The sequence below is a fragment of the Pleurodeles waltl genome, chromosome 6 (genome assembly GCF_031143425.1).
Source record: "Pleurodeles waltl isolate 20211129_DDA chromosome 6, aPleWal1.hap1.20221129, whole genome shotgun sequence".
Taxonomy (NCBI): domain Eukaryota; kingdom Metazoa; phylum Chordata; class Amphibia; order Caudata; family Salamandridae; genus Pleurodeles; species Pleurodeles waltl.
The window spans coordinates 1,514,165,482-1,514,182,345 of record NC_090445.1 but is presented as its reverse complement, the minus strand read 5'-3'; the positions used below and the strand labels follow the sequence as shown (position 1 = coordinate 1,514,182,345).

At 43.5% G+C, this 16,864-nt stretch overlaps 1 protein-coding gene across 5 annotated transcripts in view; it reads left to right on the top strand.

Annotated features, from left to right (window-relative positions):
- MIB2 (MIB E3 ubiquitin protein ligase 2) overlaps positions 1-16,864 on the top strand; it is a 358,930-nt gene that overhangs the window by 173,388 nt on the left and 168,678 nt on the right. For all 5 annotated transcript variants that reach the window (XM_069241041.1, XM_069241040.1, XM_069241042.1 and 2 more), the window contains 3 exons: positions 3,666-3,837; positions 5,180-5,286; positions 10,457-10,651. In XM_069241041.1, coding sequence (XP_069097142.1) covers positions 3,666-3,837; positions 5,180-5,286; positions 10,457-10,651 — 474 coding nt within the window. The remainder of the gene's footprint in view (positions 1-3,665; positions 3,838-5,179; positions 5,287-10,456; positions 10,652-16,864) is intronic.

The window sequence follows — 16,864 nt, the reverse complement described above, 5'->3', positions numbered from 1 at the left end:
CCCTCTCCATCTGAGGTAACCAAATTGACAGGGTTCTGTGGCCTGGACCTTGTCCCGAAAAGGGAGGCAGTTCAATACCTACCCAGTATTCTTATCATCATTAGCCAAACAGTTGTGAGGCATAGCACCTGCGCCAGAGAGGAGGGAGGAGAATGCTTAGGGATCTGAGACAGAACAGCTATGTTTAACTTGTAAACTTAAGCCTCAGTGGCCCCCAAGCGTTCATAAATTGGCTTTAAACTCCCCTCCAGAATGGCAGGTATTTGCTACACAAGACTGTCACTTCACCAGCAGTAAATGTTCCACCATGGTCTACAGAATCTCCTTTTGGGCTGGCGGATGATGAGCAGATAGTTTTAGATTTGGCACGTGATTGAATCCTCTTTCTTTTTGTTGGCTGGCCATTAGCTGTGGAACTGGATGCATTTAGTAATGGTTCAAAATGCACCGTGGAAAAAGAAAGGAGCTCCAGCTCTGTAGTAGTAGTAGTAGTAGTAGTAGCAGTAGTAGCAGCAGCATCAGCATCATCCCCAGGTCCAAGAGCCCTGGCTGTTTAACAATGAGAGTGCACCGGAAGAGTAGGAGTAAGAGACCAACGGCGCTCAGAAAGTTCAGTTTCCGTACTGATAACACCTACTGCTTGCTAGGGGAACTCATCAAGTAAAGAACCTGTCTGAGGTTTGGGCAAATTTGCAGCAGGCTTACTTTTTCCCATTCCGATAAGCAAGCAATTCCATAAATGGGTATTTACAAAAAAGTAAGGAAAAGAACAAAATAGGTAATCAATACCTTCAAGGACCACACATGAATGTGGAGGCTGGAGGCTAAAGACGGATGGCCCAGCCCAGTCTCTTTCGGGCACTGATGGGTCTTCTCTTGGCAGTGTCCATTTCCAGTCATTAGCCCGGATTTCCCACACATGCATCGGGTGCCGTGTGGAGGGTCCAACGCTTATAAATCGTGAGTTCGTAAGAGCCCCTCCTCCTTCTGTGAGGGCTCTACTGTATTCTGGGCAATAAAGTGCCACCCACCCCTCGCCCCCCAAAAAAACAGCCCAGGTGTCCCGCACCCCAGGGAGTGTCCATTGCTTAAAAAGTGTAAGTTCATAGAAGCCCCTCCTCTTCCTGAGGTCTTAGCAGGCTTGTGGGCAGTGAAGTCCTACTCAGCTCCCAACAAAAAACACAGGTCCCCCGCACCAGGGGGATAGTCCAGCGCTTAAAAAGCGTGAGTTTGTAGGAGCCCCTCCTCCTCCTTAAGTGCTGCTTGATTGTGGGCAATGAAGTCCCACTCAGCCAGCATCCCTGCTCCACAGGGAGAGTGCAGCGCTTAAACACCCCAAGTTCATATGAGCCTCTCGTCTTCCTCAGTGGCTCAGCTGGATTGTGGTCAATAAAGTCCCTCTCAACCCTCCACAAACAACACAGGCATCGTGCGCTGTGGGAAGAATCAAGATTTTCAAAAGCAAAAGACCGTAGAAGCCTCTCCTTTTTTAGAGGCTCAGCAGAATTGTGGTTAGTGAAGTACCACTCAGCCGCCAACAAACACAGGCGTCCTCACACATAGTCAGCGTCACACACAAAATGGGAAGTGGACTGTCAGTCATCTTCAAATCTTCCTGACCCTGCACGCCTAGCCTATCAACACTGAAGTAATTTGTGCTGACCATCTGCCATTTCCCTCCCTCTCAGTATTTCAGACATGTCTAGGTTACCGTACCCCATGCCCCATGCACCCTCCCCCCGGTAAACCAGAACGTTACGTAAAAAAATAATATCTCATTACCTCCATCTCCATTCAGTACACTGGTCCTACATACAAACATACATACATTTATTCAACTTGGCAACTCCAGCACAACGACAGTGAAGGAATCCTCATACAACCACTCAGCACTATTCAAGCAGCACTGGAGTGAATCCACCTACTCCACAGTCAAGGCACTTGACCTCATCATGTGAGCCTCGCCCACAATCCATTACTAGGCCCTTATGTCACTTGACTGGATGAATATCTTTGCCATTCCATTCTCTGTTTCACAGTACACCCTTGCTCGAAGAGCAGCCAAAACAGAGAACAATTAACATTTGCTCGAAGAGCAGCCAAAACAGAGAACATTCTGCTCCTTTCCGTAGACTCCCTCCAAGATGAGCTCGTCAACTTGCCAAACTACATCAAATTCATATAAATTGTCAACACTCCTCAGCATCTACAACATAACCCGAAACAAACAATGAAGAACTGACTGTGCCACTGAAAACACCACAGCACAAAAACGAGCCCTCCAGGAACAACCTTGTTAAATACAGACAAGAAATGAAATGTTGAGGGACTAATCTCTGTGATGACCGCAGCCAACCCATGTATTTTAGTTGTACAAGCAGACCCCTAATTACCCACCCAAAGCTTCCTTCTACAAGACTGCCATTAGTGAAGGGGGCTATCAGAAGCATTCTACTCTTTAAGGCCATTGAGCACTTCATCGATCCACTCTCAGGTCCTCCAATCCCACTATCAATAATCATATAGTAGGCATCATATACTGCTTTACAGAGAAGATAAAATATGTAACCAGCAATCCACACCATCTCCTGAACCCTGTCGCTGTACTGCCTTAAACCACCTCTTGCACTCTGAGTTCGCTGATACTCTGAACTTAAGTAGGGCACCTATGAGACAGCATTCTGTCTTCATCCATTATTAAATCTTTTCAAGACGATATCCTCGAACCTGTCCTCAAAATCAGCTCCTTTTTCAGGCGACCTCATGAGGGAGCAGATCCTATGTATGCTGAAAAAACTGACACTGGGCCTAGATCATCTTGCCAGTTTCCGCTCGATCACCTATAGAAATAAATCATCACAAAGTCAGTCTCAAGCCACTACAAATACCAATTAGCAAGAACAATCTCCTGTTTTACGGATGCATCTACTCTTCAAGTAGTAAACACTGTCATCAGTGACAGAAAGGTTTGCTGCTGCCTGATACTGTTTAAGCTCTTCTGCAGCCTTCGACAGTCTAACATCAAGCACTGCTGCGTGCCTGGGAAACATGAAGCCCTGCAGTGATTCACCTCCTACTTAGCCAATCACCACAGGCTCGTAAGGAACTGCAAAATCCCAAAGCTCAAGGTTTCCTGCAGAGAAACCTTGAGCTTTGTCCTCAGTATGTAATATAAACCCCCTATATCTGTGCTTACAGACAACATCAAAATACAGCAACGCACTCCACTCTTTCTGGAAAGTTCTTCAACTAGCAACATTTGGTGACTCAGTACCAGTGTTGCGCTAACCTAGAGTTTAATGTAAAGTAGCTACCTAATACTCAAACCAATGAATACTGAGTTCCTTTTGTTAGAAAATAGCTCCACATAACCACACATTTAACTTGGTTCTTGTACACAAACCTAGACACTTGCCAATGATTGCAGGGCTCTGTTCACATTTCATCATAGTTTGTCAGAGAAATGTGTCAAGTAACTTCTGTTTGAAGCCATGATTGTGTTCCTTGTTCTGTTTGCAATCTTAACATTTAGCAGTGCTTGCAATTCACATGTGGTGCTTCTTCAAAAAATTGTTAGTCGTTATATGTCCTAGTTGCTTCATCTTCTTAGCTCAGTAGTGACTTCTTATGTTTAAGAACATTACTTCCTCTGTCTTACACTGCAGGTGTCCGCCACCCCAACATCATCTGTGACTGCTGCAAGAAGCATGGCATCCGGGGAATGCGCTGGAAGTGTAAAGTTTGCTTTGACTATGACCTCTGCACACAGTGCTACATGAACAACAAGCATGATCTGTCTCATGCCTTTGAGCGCTATGAGACTGCTCACTCCAGGCCGTGAGTACCCATTCATTCATCATTGTGGCAAAGCATCCATAGAGCCTTTAAGCAAGTTTTTTTTTTTTGTATACCACATTGCAGATGAAAGTGAGGACCTCCCAAAGAGTTCATTCTGGACTCCTATTTATTTATTTACTCAAGAGGCACTTGGTTTCAACCACCTCAAGAGTTTTATTCTACTCTAAAACATGCTTCCACCACAGCTAAATCAGATCTGCTAATGCTCTCAGAAACAATCTTTTTCTGTATCAGTCCTGTCATGCTGGGTTAAATTATGTCACTGACAGGACCTTCTTAGGTTTCTATTAATGCAACAGAATTTGTCAAGGAAGTAATCCGATGTACCTAACCAATTGGTTTTTTGGTTCATGTAGACTGGAGGTGCATACTTCTCTAATTTTGACTTTACAAAAAGGCAACACTAGAAGGTCATCTTTGTCTTAGTGGTAGTAAAAGCATCAAATTGCACCTGCCGTCATTAAATAGTGTCCCCATACTTCTGGGGGGAGGAGAGAAAATGGCTGTTACTGATGGATTGGCACAGGCTGTGTAGAGCAGATTCCTGTAAACGAGTCAAAGGACCAAACATAGCATGTGTTGTAGTGGTTATTTGTTAGATAAATGCTTTATTAAAAATACTTTGTTATGTGATGCACTTCTAATGGAATCTCAGGTTCCTTATGAAGGGAATTATGTGGGATGATTCGATAGTTAGGGTCAGTTGGATGTGTTTCATGACATGCACACCGTTCACCAGCATCCGATAGGTATTTTTTCTGGTCTTTAAAAATATAGATTTTACTAGGCTATGTACTGTGCTGATTGGTCTTCGGCTCTAAGCACTGTAAACTGTTAGTGGAAATAGTGGTTTTCTAAATGTGTTCTATCTTTGTAAACCTGTAAGATATTGCATTGGCCTACTCATTTTGTTCCGAAGAGTCCTGTAGATGAAACCTGGAATCATTGTGTCCTCCAAGAACCTTAGGGTTGTCCAACACCACTGAGAGTTTTGCCTTAGCAGCCTTTCATACACAGCAGACTGTTGAGACCTAATTTGATGCTCCAGTATTCCGCATAGTGGGAGTCCCTCATGGCTACTGGGGGAGGCATCAGTATGAAAATCAGGATCAGAGCAAAACAAAGTGTAATGATAAAAATGTGACCAAACAGCTTCTCATCTTAATAGCTTCATATAAGTTGTTCCCTGACTCTGTTTGGGGTGGGGCAGTTGCAAAAACCTGCCTGTCTGAGGAACTTAAAATTATTGTGTTTTGTGTGTTCTGTTGTCCACTCTAACTAATCTCTCCTATATGGTGATGTTTTTGTCGCATTACTCCAGAGTCACATTAAGTCCACGCCAGAACCTGCCACGAGTCACCATCAAGGGCATATTCCAAGGAGCCAAGGTGGTCAGGGGCCCGGACTGGGAGTGGGGGAATCAGGATGGTAAGCTAGGAATTGTCAGCAAATGACCACAAAAATGTTAAGAAAAATAAAATGATGTAATTAGTATAAGGCTTCCAAGATGTCACAAGACTGAAGAATTGTTCAAAGCAAAATCACTTATTGTTTAATTTTTTGTCATGCCTCTGTATTTTTTTGTATTTTGAAACAATATAATTTGAATATTATTTGTCATGTTAACGTTGTGTTTTGTGCGGACAGAGCACACTTAAAGTGAAACACTGTAAATCTACTTATCCTGAGTTGAACCACACTGGGCTGTTTATTTACCCAAGATTGCACAGTCAGCAGAAACACTATCTATATTCCAGATTCCAATGCCCCTGTATTTTCAGCATGACACACCATAGTCTTCCTTGTAGACAATGTTTGAGCAGCTGGTTAGTGAGAAGAAAAAACAGTGAAGTAAGCTAACCCTTTGTCAGTTCCCATATTCTCTGCAAGAAATTGAGCTTATTTTGCTTGTAAGAGATATAGAAGGTGACTGCTTGGTATACTGGATGATTTCCTTCAAGGCATAAAATCAGCACTCCCAGACTTATGCAGTTCAGTAGATTCATGCTCCTTAAACAGAGATTTTTTTATAACCTGAATGGTGTGGGTCTTAATCAGTGTCAGAATCAACAATATCCAATCAAATCTTATCCCAAGGCCTGTCAGGCACCCTTACAGGGGCAAGCGGGCTATGTGTACTTGCTTGGATTTGTCACTTTTGCTACATACATAGCAATCCCTAACTTTTCCCTCAACAAGAGAGTCCTTGTAAGGAAACCAGTACCTTGTTCTGGCCATGTTTTTTATTAAACTTCTTTCTTAATGTCCCTCATGGGCTAACTTTATTATTTGCTTTATCATTCCTGAAGGGGGGTACTAGTTTACCTGATTTGAATGCTCATTCATCACTTATGGAAAGTTAATTCCTTACATTCCAAAAAGGTTGTAGGTCTGTGTCAAATCCACCACATTTCTTTGGCCATTCTCCAACTATTTTTTCTTTAACAGAGATTAACACTTTATCTCCTGATATAGCCTTTTCCAAATCCCATTTCATTATTGCGGGTACTGATTTGCGGGTAAAACAGATAACTCCAGGATATCCAAATCTATGCCAGCATTATCTAGGTCCAAAGGCATCAGTCACTTTATTCCTTTCACTTTGTACATACTTTATCTTGTACTGGAATCCTTGCATACCAAGAACCCATGTGGCAATCCTAGGGGTGCTTTTCTCCAGGCCTTTAGTAGACAAAACCGGGATCAAAGGCTTATGATCTGTCCTAAGGTCAAATGGTAACCCCCAGAGATAGGTTTTAAAATGATTAGTATCCCAGAAGCAAGCTAATGCTTCAGTTCTAGAGGCAAAGGCTATAATCCTTTCTGAACCCTCAAATACATGGGACAGTGTGGTTTCTAAACATTTATTACTAGCATCCGTGGTAAGAACAGTTCTGTCTCTAGTGTCAAACTTACCTATGCTTGGAGCATTAACTATAGATTTTTTTTATCTTCTCAAATAATTCTATTTGTTCCAAACTCCATACAAATTGCACACTTTTCTTTATTAGATCTCTCATAGGTTCTACCAAATCAGCAAAATGTTTTACAAACTTAGCCATGTATTCTGCTAACCCCAAAAACGATTTGACTTCCTCCTTGGTAATTGGAACATCATTGGTAATTTTACTACATTGACCAGGCAAATTGTGGGTTTAATTTCTTCACTGGGAATTGTGTGCCCTAAGCAGTCAACAGAGGAAACCCTGATTTTGCACTTAAGTTTCTTTATGGAAAGACCAGCATCATGCAATTTGCTAAGAACATTGCTCAGATTGGTGTCATGCTCTTGTTCAGTAGACACATATATTAAATGTCACCCTGAAAGCACATGCCCTTGTTTAAGCCCTGCAGGATGTGTTGCATAATTCGTTGGAATGCTGCAGCAGCATAAGCTAAACCAAAAGGCATTCTGCAGAAAATGTATGTGCCAAAAGAAGTGGTGAATGAGGTCAAAGGCTGTGATTCTCGGTATAGAGGACCCTGGTGATATGCAGATGACTGGTCTAACACACTAAGATACTTGACATAATGTATTAAATTTAGCATTTCATTGATATTTGGCAATGTGAACCTGTCCACTCAGATATTAGCAAAAGGTCCCTCAAATCAATGCGTTAGCTTATGACTTTGCCCCCATTCTTGGCAGCAAGAACGATGGGTGCCACCCATTCACCACACTCTTACCATTTCAGTTATTGCCTGTTTTAACAATTTGTCTAATTCCGCTTCAGTCTATCTCTCATAAGCAGTAGAACTGGTCTGGTTTTGTGTACACAGGTAACTTCTGTAGATGTTAAGTTTTATTTTGTGTACCACACTTTCCAACAGACCCAGACTCTCAGAAAATACAGCAGGAAATTTGTCGTATATGTCCATTCCTTTGTCAAGTTTATCCACCTGTAACACTTATTCCTGATTTATTTTTAGGATCCAATTTGATTGCTCGATCTTTTTGGTGATGCCAGCCCAGTAAATTAGATCCTTGTTTAGTGATTTAAACCTTTCCCACTGTGTGTCTACCTTTGCAAGAGATATGTATTTTGACCATCTCTACCAAAGGAATTAGGGCTTTATTATATCCCCTTGGTTTGATATCTGGAGGTTCTAGAACATAATCTCTGTTACCCAGTTTTTCATTAAAAGTCTTACTATCTACGAGGGTGAATGGAGAACATGAGTTGGCAAAAACAGTTACCTTGTTTCCATCCAGCATCACTTCACATGTAGGGTACGCCATCTTGATATCAGATTTATCCCCATTTATCTGGAAATTATATTGCTGTTTATCAGTATACTCTTCTCCCTCAACATTTTGTTCCCCCGTAAATACTTTGTTTGCTCCTTCCCTACATACTTTATCAAAATGTCCTCTTTTATTGCATTTTCTACAGGGGCACCACTAGCCAGAGACTTAGGACTGTTGGACGTATGGTTTGGGTAACCACATCTGAAACACTTATGTTTACGGTCTTTCTTAACATTTTGTTGCACCATGTTTTTTTTTTTTTTTTTTTTTAACCTTGTACACACTTTCTCTGTCACTCAGTTTAACTTTACAATTCGTTTTCGAAGTATCATTTGACAATTTCATTTCCTTTACACAAATTGTGGTAAGTTCCATGCTTTTAGCTAAATAAACAGCTTCAGATGAGGAATGATTTAATGAAAGCAGGTAATCTTGTACCTTTTGATCATTGCTGAATCTCACCAACTGATCCCTTATGAACAAATCAGTCAGTAAGGATCCCAAACTCTCAAGTAGCTGCCATCCCCTTCAATACAGCAATACACATTACTATCTTTTCATATATCCCTTGTATCCTTTAAAAAAATGTGTGTATGTATATATATATATATATATATATATATATACATACAAAATATTATAAAATATGAATGTATCACCCAAACAAATCGTCAAAATAAAGTCACCTGGATACACGTCGTGGTCCACAGCTTATGCTCACAAAGCAACCACTCAACAAGTCCAGGGTTGCGACGTAGTAGCGAGGAAACTGCTCACAATAATGACAAATAAATATAAAACAGGAGTGTCAGAACCTGAACGTCAGGAACAGTAGAACCTGAATACTCGGCTTGTCCGGCTCCCTTGCAGGCTGTGGTGTTTGGAGAGCCTGCAGACAGGGCCAAGTCTGTAGCGCCCAGCGGATGGGGAAAAGAAGGCGTCAGGGTGATAATGGCTCAGAAGCAGACTGGATTCCAGAGATTGCAAAGCCTGCATGCGGGGCCACATTGGGAACACCCAGCTGACGAAGAAAGCAAGGCATCCGGACGATGATGGTTCAGATGCTGATGGAAATCTGGAGACTGTAGGCTGTGCTTCCGCACAGGAACCAAGAGAGGGAAACTCTACGTACTACCAGAGGTCTGTGCATAAACCTTAGGCTGAACTCCAAGTGCGAAACAGAGCGCACCCGCAAAGTTCCACAGAAACGCAAATTCAAATAAAACGTCAAAGGAACTGCGGGTCCTGTCACAGGGCATCTGATACAACAGGCACCTTTGTGACAGTAACCAGTTAAGCCCAGAGAGCAAACGAGGAGGTGAGACTAACGGTAGGCAAGATTAAATAATAGGGGTAGGGATGTGTAGCTGTCCCCTACACTGCGCATCCCATTCTTGTCACAATTTCTATTGTAAAATAGCAGAGCAGAAGTCTCCAGGAAGCAAGGCGTTTATCCGATGAATACATCCCCAGCTTGCCACAAGATTCTCCTCAAGGCAAATGCCTCTTCCCAACATTTTATCACAAACTCCATGTCAACATTCTAAGTTTTGAGCGGAATATTACAAAGGAAGGAATAAGCGGGGAGGATTAGGGGAAATAGAAAAGAGGGAAAAGAAAGGGGGGATAAAAAGGTTTAGAGAATTGTAGGGAGAATATAACACTTTTTATAACCTAAATGGTGTGAGTCTTAATCAGTGTCAAAGCCACCTGTGCCTTCCTTTATTCTCCGTGCAAACCACTAACTGAATTGTCCCTTGATGATTAGGTAATCGGTGCTGCCACTGATCATTGATGGGAGGCTGAAAAGCAGAGTCACACCATTAGAATACACCTGTGAACTGAACGATTTTTGTTATAATTAGAAGTGTTATTGTGAAATGAGGGCACTCAATTTGGAGAAGGCTAAATAATTGGTATCTGTGTCGTTATTAGTAGTAATAGTAATAGTAGTCTTGGTTTAGGCTATTATTATCTTGTTAGTAACTTGTATTGCTGTCAATCAAAAGCAATAGTATATGATTGCTATTAGTTGGATTACTACTATCATTGATAACAGATGGAGACTGTCTAAGTAGTCTTTCTCTGACTCACGTTTGGCCACAGTTTTGTTGGCCGAAAACCTATTTTTGCCAAACCTATTGTATTATTATTAATTGTATTTATTTTGCCTGTTTTCTATAGCACTGTATCTGTCCCGGTAATGATACTTCACAGTGTTTTTGGTAATAAAAAGCAGATCTTTGGCTACAGTTTGGAGCTAAAGTGGATGCCAGTGGATCTGGATGGGTATTTGCATGGAAGCCACTGGCCTTTCTGCTGACTCCTGATCTTCCTTTTCCCTATCAGGTGGCGAAGGGAAAACTGGAAAGGTGGTGGACATCCGTGGTTGGGACGTAGAGACTGGCCGCAGCGTGGCCAGTGTGACATGGACAGATGGGACTACCAACGTCTACAGAGTGGGTCACAAAGGGAAGGTAGACCTGAAGTGCCTGACCGACGCAACAGGAGGCTGTTACTACAAGGAACATTTACCGAAGCTAGGTGTGTGATCAGGACCGCACCATCCAAGGACATGCACTATGCGCAACATTGCACAAATAGTGTTTGGTGCTTCACTTCTCTCAATGACCCAAACCTTCTATTTCAAATGGGCCTTAGTCTAGTTCATGTTGTGCCTTCTGAACTGGAAAAAATTTAAATAATATATATTTTTAAGGCATTGTGCAATTCTTACTGATGCAGTGTCGCTGTTTTACATTACTTCCCTTTACAACACCATTGGTAAAAGTAGCCTTATTGTCCTGGGTCTCCTTCTCCCTACCCAGAAGCAGCTGCCATTCTTATGCCCCAAAATTTCTTCTGTGACATACATCACCTCCTTCTCCAGATTTTCAAAACATGTGCATGATCTAGGGCATCCAACTTGCTGCACTGTTAATCCACAGAAAGGGATTTACAGCTGTTAATTCTAGCCTCAGTGCTTTCAGTGTTCGTGAGGAACCAGAGGAACTATTGTTACTTTGGCAGTTTCTATCCAAACCACCCCAGCTCTGCCTAGGCCTTGCCTCAAAACAAAATATAGAACACAAGAGTGCCTTGTAGACTATAAAAGGCCTTGTCACTCATAAGGGAGAAACCATGCGTTTCTTTCTGTGTACAGTTTCCATGACCAAGCTAGGTACACTTAGAAAATTCCCTGTGACTAACTTTTCTGTGAATGAACTAGAGACCAAGGTAGACTTGCTTTTTGATAAAATTGTGGATTTCCCGAGAGGCTTCTTCTTCTAGCGGAGAGTGGTCAAGAGTGGAGAGTGGTGAAGCCAAACACTTTCAGGATCTCCCCCCTCTTACTGCCCTTCCAGAGACTCCAAGCCAACCGGGAATCAAAGCCCTGTCAGACTCTGTTACCCTCACCCACCACTAGCACTCAACCCCGAGCAGTTCACTTTTGAATCAAAAGCATTGTTAATTTGTGTTTTTGCTTCTCTGAAGTGTTTTCATCATTTCAACATAAGATGACTGTTTTCAAATGAGTTATTTTAACTTGAGCTTAAGAGTAATTATTATATTCCAAACTCATCTTAAATGTTTTTTTCTGGAATATGAATAGTTCGATGGCATCTGTCGCTGTAGATACGCATGTTCTGCAATAGCTCGCCATCTGGTGTTGGGCCGGAGTGTTACAAGTTGTTTTTCTTCGAAGAAGTCTTTCGAGTCACGGGACCGAGTGACTCCTCCTTTTGTCTCCATTGCGCATGGGCGTCGACTCCATCTTCGATTGTTTTTTTTCCGCCATCGGGTTCGGACGTGTTCCTGTCGCTCCGAGTTTCGGAACGGAAAGATAGCTAATTTCTGAAGATTTTCGTCGGTATTGTTGCGTTCGGGATCGGCGTACTTAGATTCAACACCGCATCGAAGATCGAAGAGCTCCGGTGCCATTCGGGGTAGTTTTTTCGATCCCCCGTCGGGGCCTGGTCGGCCCGACCGCGTGCTGAAGAACGCCGATGGAACGACCCCGTTCCGTTTCTGCCCCAAATGCCACAATAAATACCCCTATACAGACCAACACTTGGTCTGTAACCTGTGCCTGTCACCTGAGCACAGTGAAGACACCTGTGAGGCCTGTCGTGCGTTCCGGTCCCGAAAGACACTCCGAGACCGTCGAGCCAGAAGACTTCAGATGGCGTCCGCGCCGACAGCCCACCGAGAGTTCGAGGAGCAGGAAGAGGAAGGTACCTTCTCGATCCAAGAATCGGACTCCGAAGGATTCGACGATACACAAACCGTGAGTAAGACGTCGAAAACCACACAGAAAAACATTTACAAGGCCCAGGGGACGCCACTGCCATCCGGCCATGGCTCCACCCATAAATTCGGTGACCGACCGTCGGCACCGAAAAAGGCCCAAACAGCGCCGAGGTCGTCCGACTCCGGTCGAGACACCGGCACGCAGCCTTCTCGGGACCGAGAAAGTGCTGGAGACAAGCCTCGACACCGACATACCGGTGTGGACACGGCTCGACGCCGAGACAGCGGCACCGAAGAAGATCGACGCCGAGAGGTTTCGGCCCCGAAAAAGAAAAAAGTCACCTCGGAGCCGAAAAAACACACAGACAGGGTTTCGATGCCGAAACAAACTGCAAGCGACCCAGCTTCAGGCTCTTATACAGAAGAGCACTCGCTAACCTCCCAGATGCAAAAGCATAGGTTTGAGGAAGAGCTACAAGCAACTGATGTGGACCAAACGCAAAAGCGTATCTTCATACAGCAGGGGACAGGAAAAATAAGCACCCTTCCCCCCATTAGGAGAAAGAGAAGGTTGGAGTTCCAGACTGAACAGACACCACAACCAAAAGTGGTGAAAAGAGTTACCCCACCACCCTCTCCTCCACCTGTGATTAACGTCTCACCAGCACAAACTCCTTCACATTCCCCAGCTCACACCACCATGAGCCAGGGTGACCAAGATCAAGACGCATGGGACCTATACGACGCCCCAGTGTCAGATAACAGTCCGGAGGCATACCCTACGAAGCCATCTCCACCAGAAGACAGCACCGCGTATTCTCAAGTGGTGGCTAGAGCAGCACAATTTCACAACGTAAGCCTCCACTCAGAACAGGTCGAGGATGATTTTTTATTCAACACACTCTCCTCCACCCACAGCTCATACCAAAGCCTGCCTATGCTCCCTGGTATGCTCCGGCACGCGAAAGAAATCTTTAAGGAGCCGGTCAAAAGTAGGGCAATCACACCAAGGGTGGAAAAAAAGTATAAGGCGCCTCCTACAGACCCGGTTTTCATCACTACACAGCTGCCACCAGACTCTGTCGTTGTAGGAGCAGCTACGAAAAGGGCCAATTCCCACACATCTGGAGATGCACCACCCCCAGATAAAGAAAGCCGCAAGTTCGATGCAGCTGGTAAAAGAGTCGCAGCACAAGCTGCAAACCAGTGGCGCATCGCGAACTCCCAGGCACTACTTGCGCGCTATGACAGAGCCCACTGGGATGAGATGCAACATCTCATTGAACATCTGCCCAAGGACTTACAAAATAGGGCAAAACAAGTGGTTGAGGAGGGACAGACCATTTCCAACAACCAGATCCGCTCCTCCATGGACGCTGCAGATACAGCTGCACGGACAATTAATACATCTGTGACTATCAGAAGGCATGCATGGCTCCGAACGTCTGGATTTAAACCAGAGATTCAACAAGCAGTTCTCAATATGCCTTTTAATGAAAAAGAACTGTTCGGTCCAGAAGTGGACACAGCGATTGAGAAACTCAAAAAAGATACGGACACTGCCAAAGCCATGGGCGCACTCTACTCCCCGCAGAGCAGAGGGAATTACAGCACATTCCGTAAAACGCCCTTTCGAGGGGGGTTTCGGGGTCAAAGCACACAAGCCAGCACCTCACAAGCAACACCGTCCAGTTACCAGGGACAGTATAGAGGAGGTTTTCGGGGACAATATAGAGGAGGGCAATTCCCTAGAAATAGAGGAAGATTTCAGAGCCCCAAAACCCCTACTACTAAACAGTGACTCACATGTCACTCACCCCCTCCACACAACACCAGTGGGGGGAAGAATAAGTCATTATTACAAAGCATGGGAGGAAATCACTACAGACACTTGGGTTCTAGCAATTATCCAACATGGTTATTGCATAGAATTTCTACAATTCCCTCCAAACATACCACCAAAAGCACAAAATTTGACAACACACCATTCCAATCTCCTGGAGATAGAAGTGCAGGCACTATTGCAAAAGAATGCAATCGAATTAGTGCCAAACACACAAATAAACACAGGAGTTTACTCACTGTACTTTCTGATACCAAAGAAGGACAAAACGCTGAGACCAATCCTAGACCTCAGAGTAGTGAACACTTTCATCAAATCAGACCACTTTCACATGGTCACACTACAAGAAGTATTGCCATTGCTAAAACTACACGACTACATGGCAACTTTAGACCTCAAGGATGCTTATTTCCATATACCAATACACCCATCGCACAGGAAATACCTAAGGTTTGTATTCAAAGGAATACATTACCAATTCAAGGTACTGCCTTTCGGATTAACAACCGCACCAAGAGTCTTTACCAAATGCCTAGCGGTAGTCGCTGCACACATAAGAAGGCAGCAAATACATGTGTTCCCATATCTAGACGACTGGCTAATCAAGGCCCATTCGTTAATACAGTGCTCAAATCACACAAACCATATCATACAAACCCTCTTCAAACTAGGGTTCACCGTCAATTTCACAAAATCCAAAATTCTGCCGCGCAAGGTACAACAATACCTGGGAGCCATAATAGACACATCAAAAGGAGTAGCCACTCCAAGTCCACAAAGAATTCGAAATTTCAACACCATCATACAACGCATGTATCCAACACAAAGGATACACGCAAAGATGGTACTACAACTCCTAGGCATGATGTCTTCATGTATAGCCATTGTCCCAAACGCAAGACTGCACATGAGGCCCTTACAACAGTGCCTAGCATCACAATGGTCACAAGCACAGGGTCACCTTCTAGATCTGGTGTTAATAGACCGCCAAACTTACCTCTCGCTTCTATGGTGGAACAACCATAAATTTAAACAAAGGGCGGCCTTTCCAAGACCCAGTGCCACAATACGTAATAACAACAGATGCTTCCATGACAGAGTGGGGAGCACACCTCGATCAACACAGCATACAAGGACAATGGAACGTACATCAAACAAAACTGCATATAAATCACCTAGAACTTCTAGCAGTTTTTCAAGCACTAAAAGCTTTCCAACCAATAATAGTTCACAAATACATTCTCGTCAAAACAGACAACATGACAACAATGTATTATCTAAACAAGCAGGGGGGGACGCACTCCACGCAGTTAAGCCTGCTAGCACAAAAGATTTGGCGTTGGGCAATTCACAACCAAATTCGCCTAATAGCACAATTTATACCAGGGATCCAAAATCAACTCGCAGACAATCTCTCTCGAGATCACCAACAGGTCCACGAATGGGAAATTCACCCCCAAATTCTGAACACTTATTTCAAACTCTGGGGAACACCTCAGATAGACTTGTTTGCGACAAGGGAGAACGCAAAATGCCAAAACTTCGCATCCAGATACCCACACGAACAATCCCAAGGCAATGCCCTATGGATGAACTGGTCAGGGATATTTGCTTACGCTTTTCCTCCTCTCCCTATCCTTCCTTACCTGGTAAACAAACTCAGTCAAAGCAAACTCAAACTCATATTGATAGCACCAACTTGGGCAAGGCAACCCTGGTACACAACGCTACTAGACCTATCAGTAGTACCCTGCATCAAATTGCCCAACAGGCCAGATCTGTTGACACAGCACAACCAAAAGATCAGACACCCAGATCCAGCATCGCTGAATCTAGCAATCTGGCTCCTGAAATCCTAGAATTCGGGCACTTACAACTTACCCAAGAATGTATGGAAGTCATAAAACAAGCCAGAAGGCCATCCACCAGGCACTGCTATGCAAGTAAATGGAAGAGGTTTGTTTGCTACTGCCATATTAATCAAATACAACCATTACACACAACTCCAGAACATGTAGTGGGTTACTTGCTTCACTTACAAAAATCTAACCTGGCTTTCTCTTCCATTAAAATACACCTTGCAGCAATATCTGCATACCTGCAGACTACCTATTCAACTTCCCTATATAAGATACCAGTCATTAAAGCATTCATGGAGGGCCTTAGGAGAATTATACCACCAAGAACACCACCTGTTCCTTCATGGAACCTAAATGTTGTCCTAACTAGACTTATGGGTCCACCTTTTGAACCCATGCACTCCTGCGACATACAGTTCCTAACCTGGAAGGTGGCATTTCTCATCGCCATTACTTCCCTAAGAAGAGTAAGCGAGATTCAGGCGTTTACAATACAGGAACCTTTTATACAACTACACAAGAATAAGGTCGTCCTAAGGACCAATCCTAAATTTTTGCCAAAGGTTATTTCACCGTTCCATCTAAATCAAACAGTGGAACTTCCAGTGTTCTTTCCACAGCCAGATACCGTAGCTGAAAGGGCACTACATACATTAGATGTCAAAAGAGCATTGATGTATTACATTGACAGAACAAAAAACATCAGAAAGACTAAACAACTATTTATTGCATTTCAAAAACCTCATGCAGGAAACCCAATATCAAAACAAGGTATAGCCAGATGGATAGTTAAATGCATCCAAA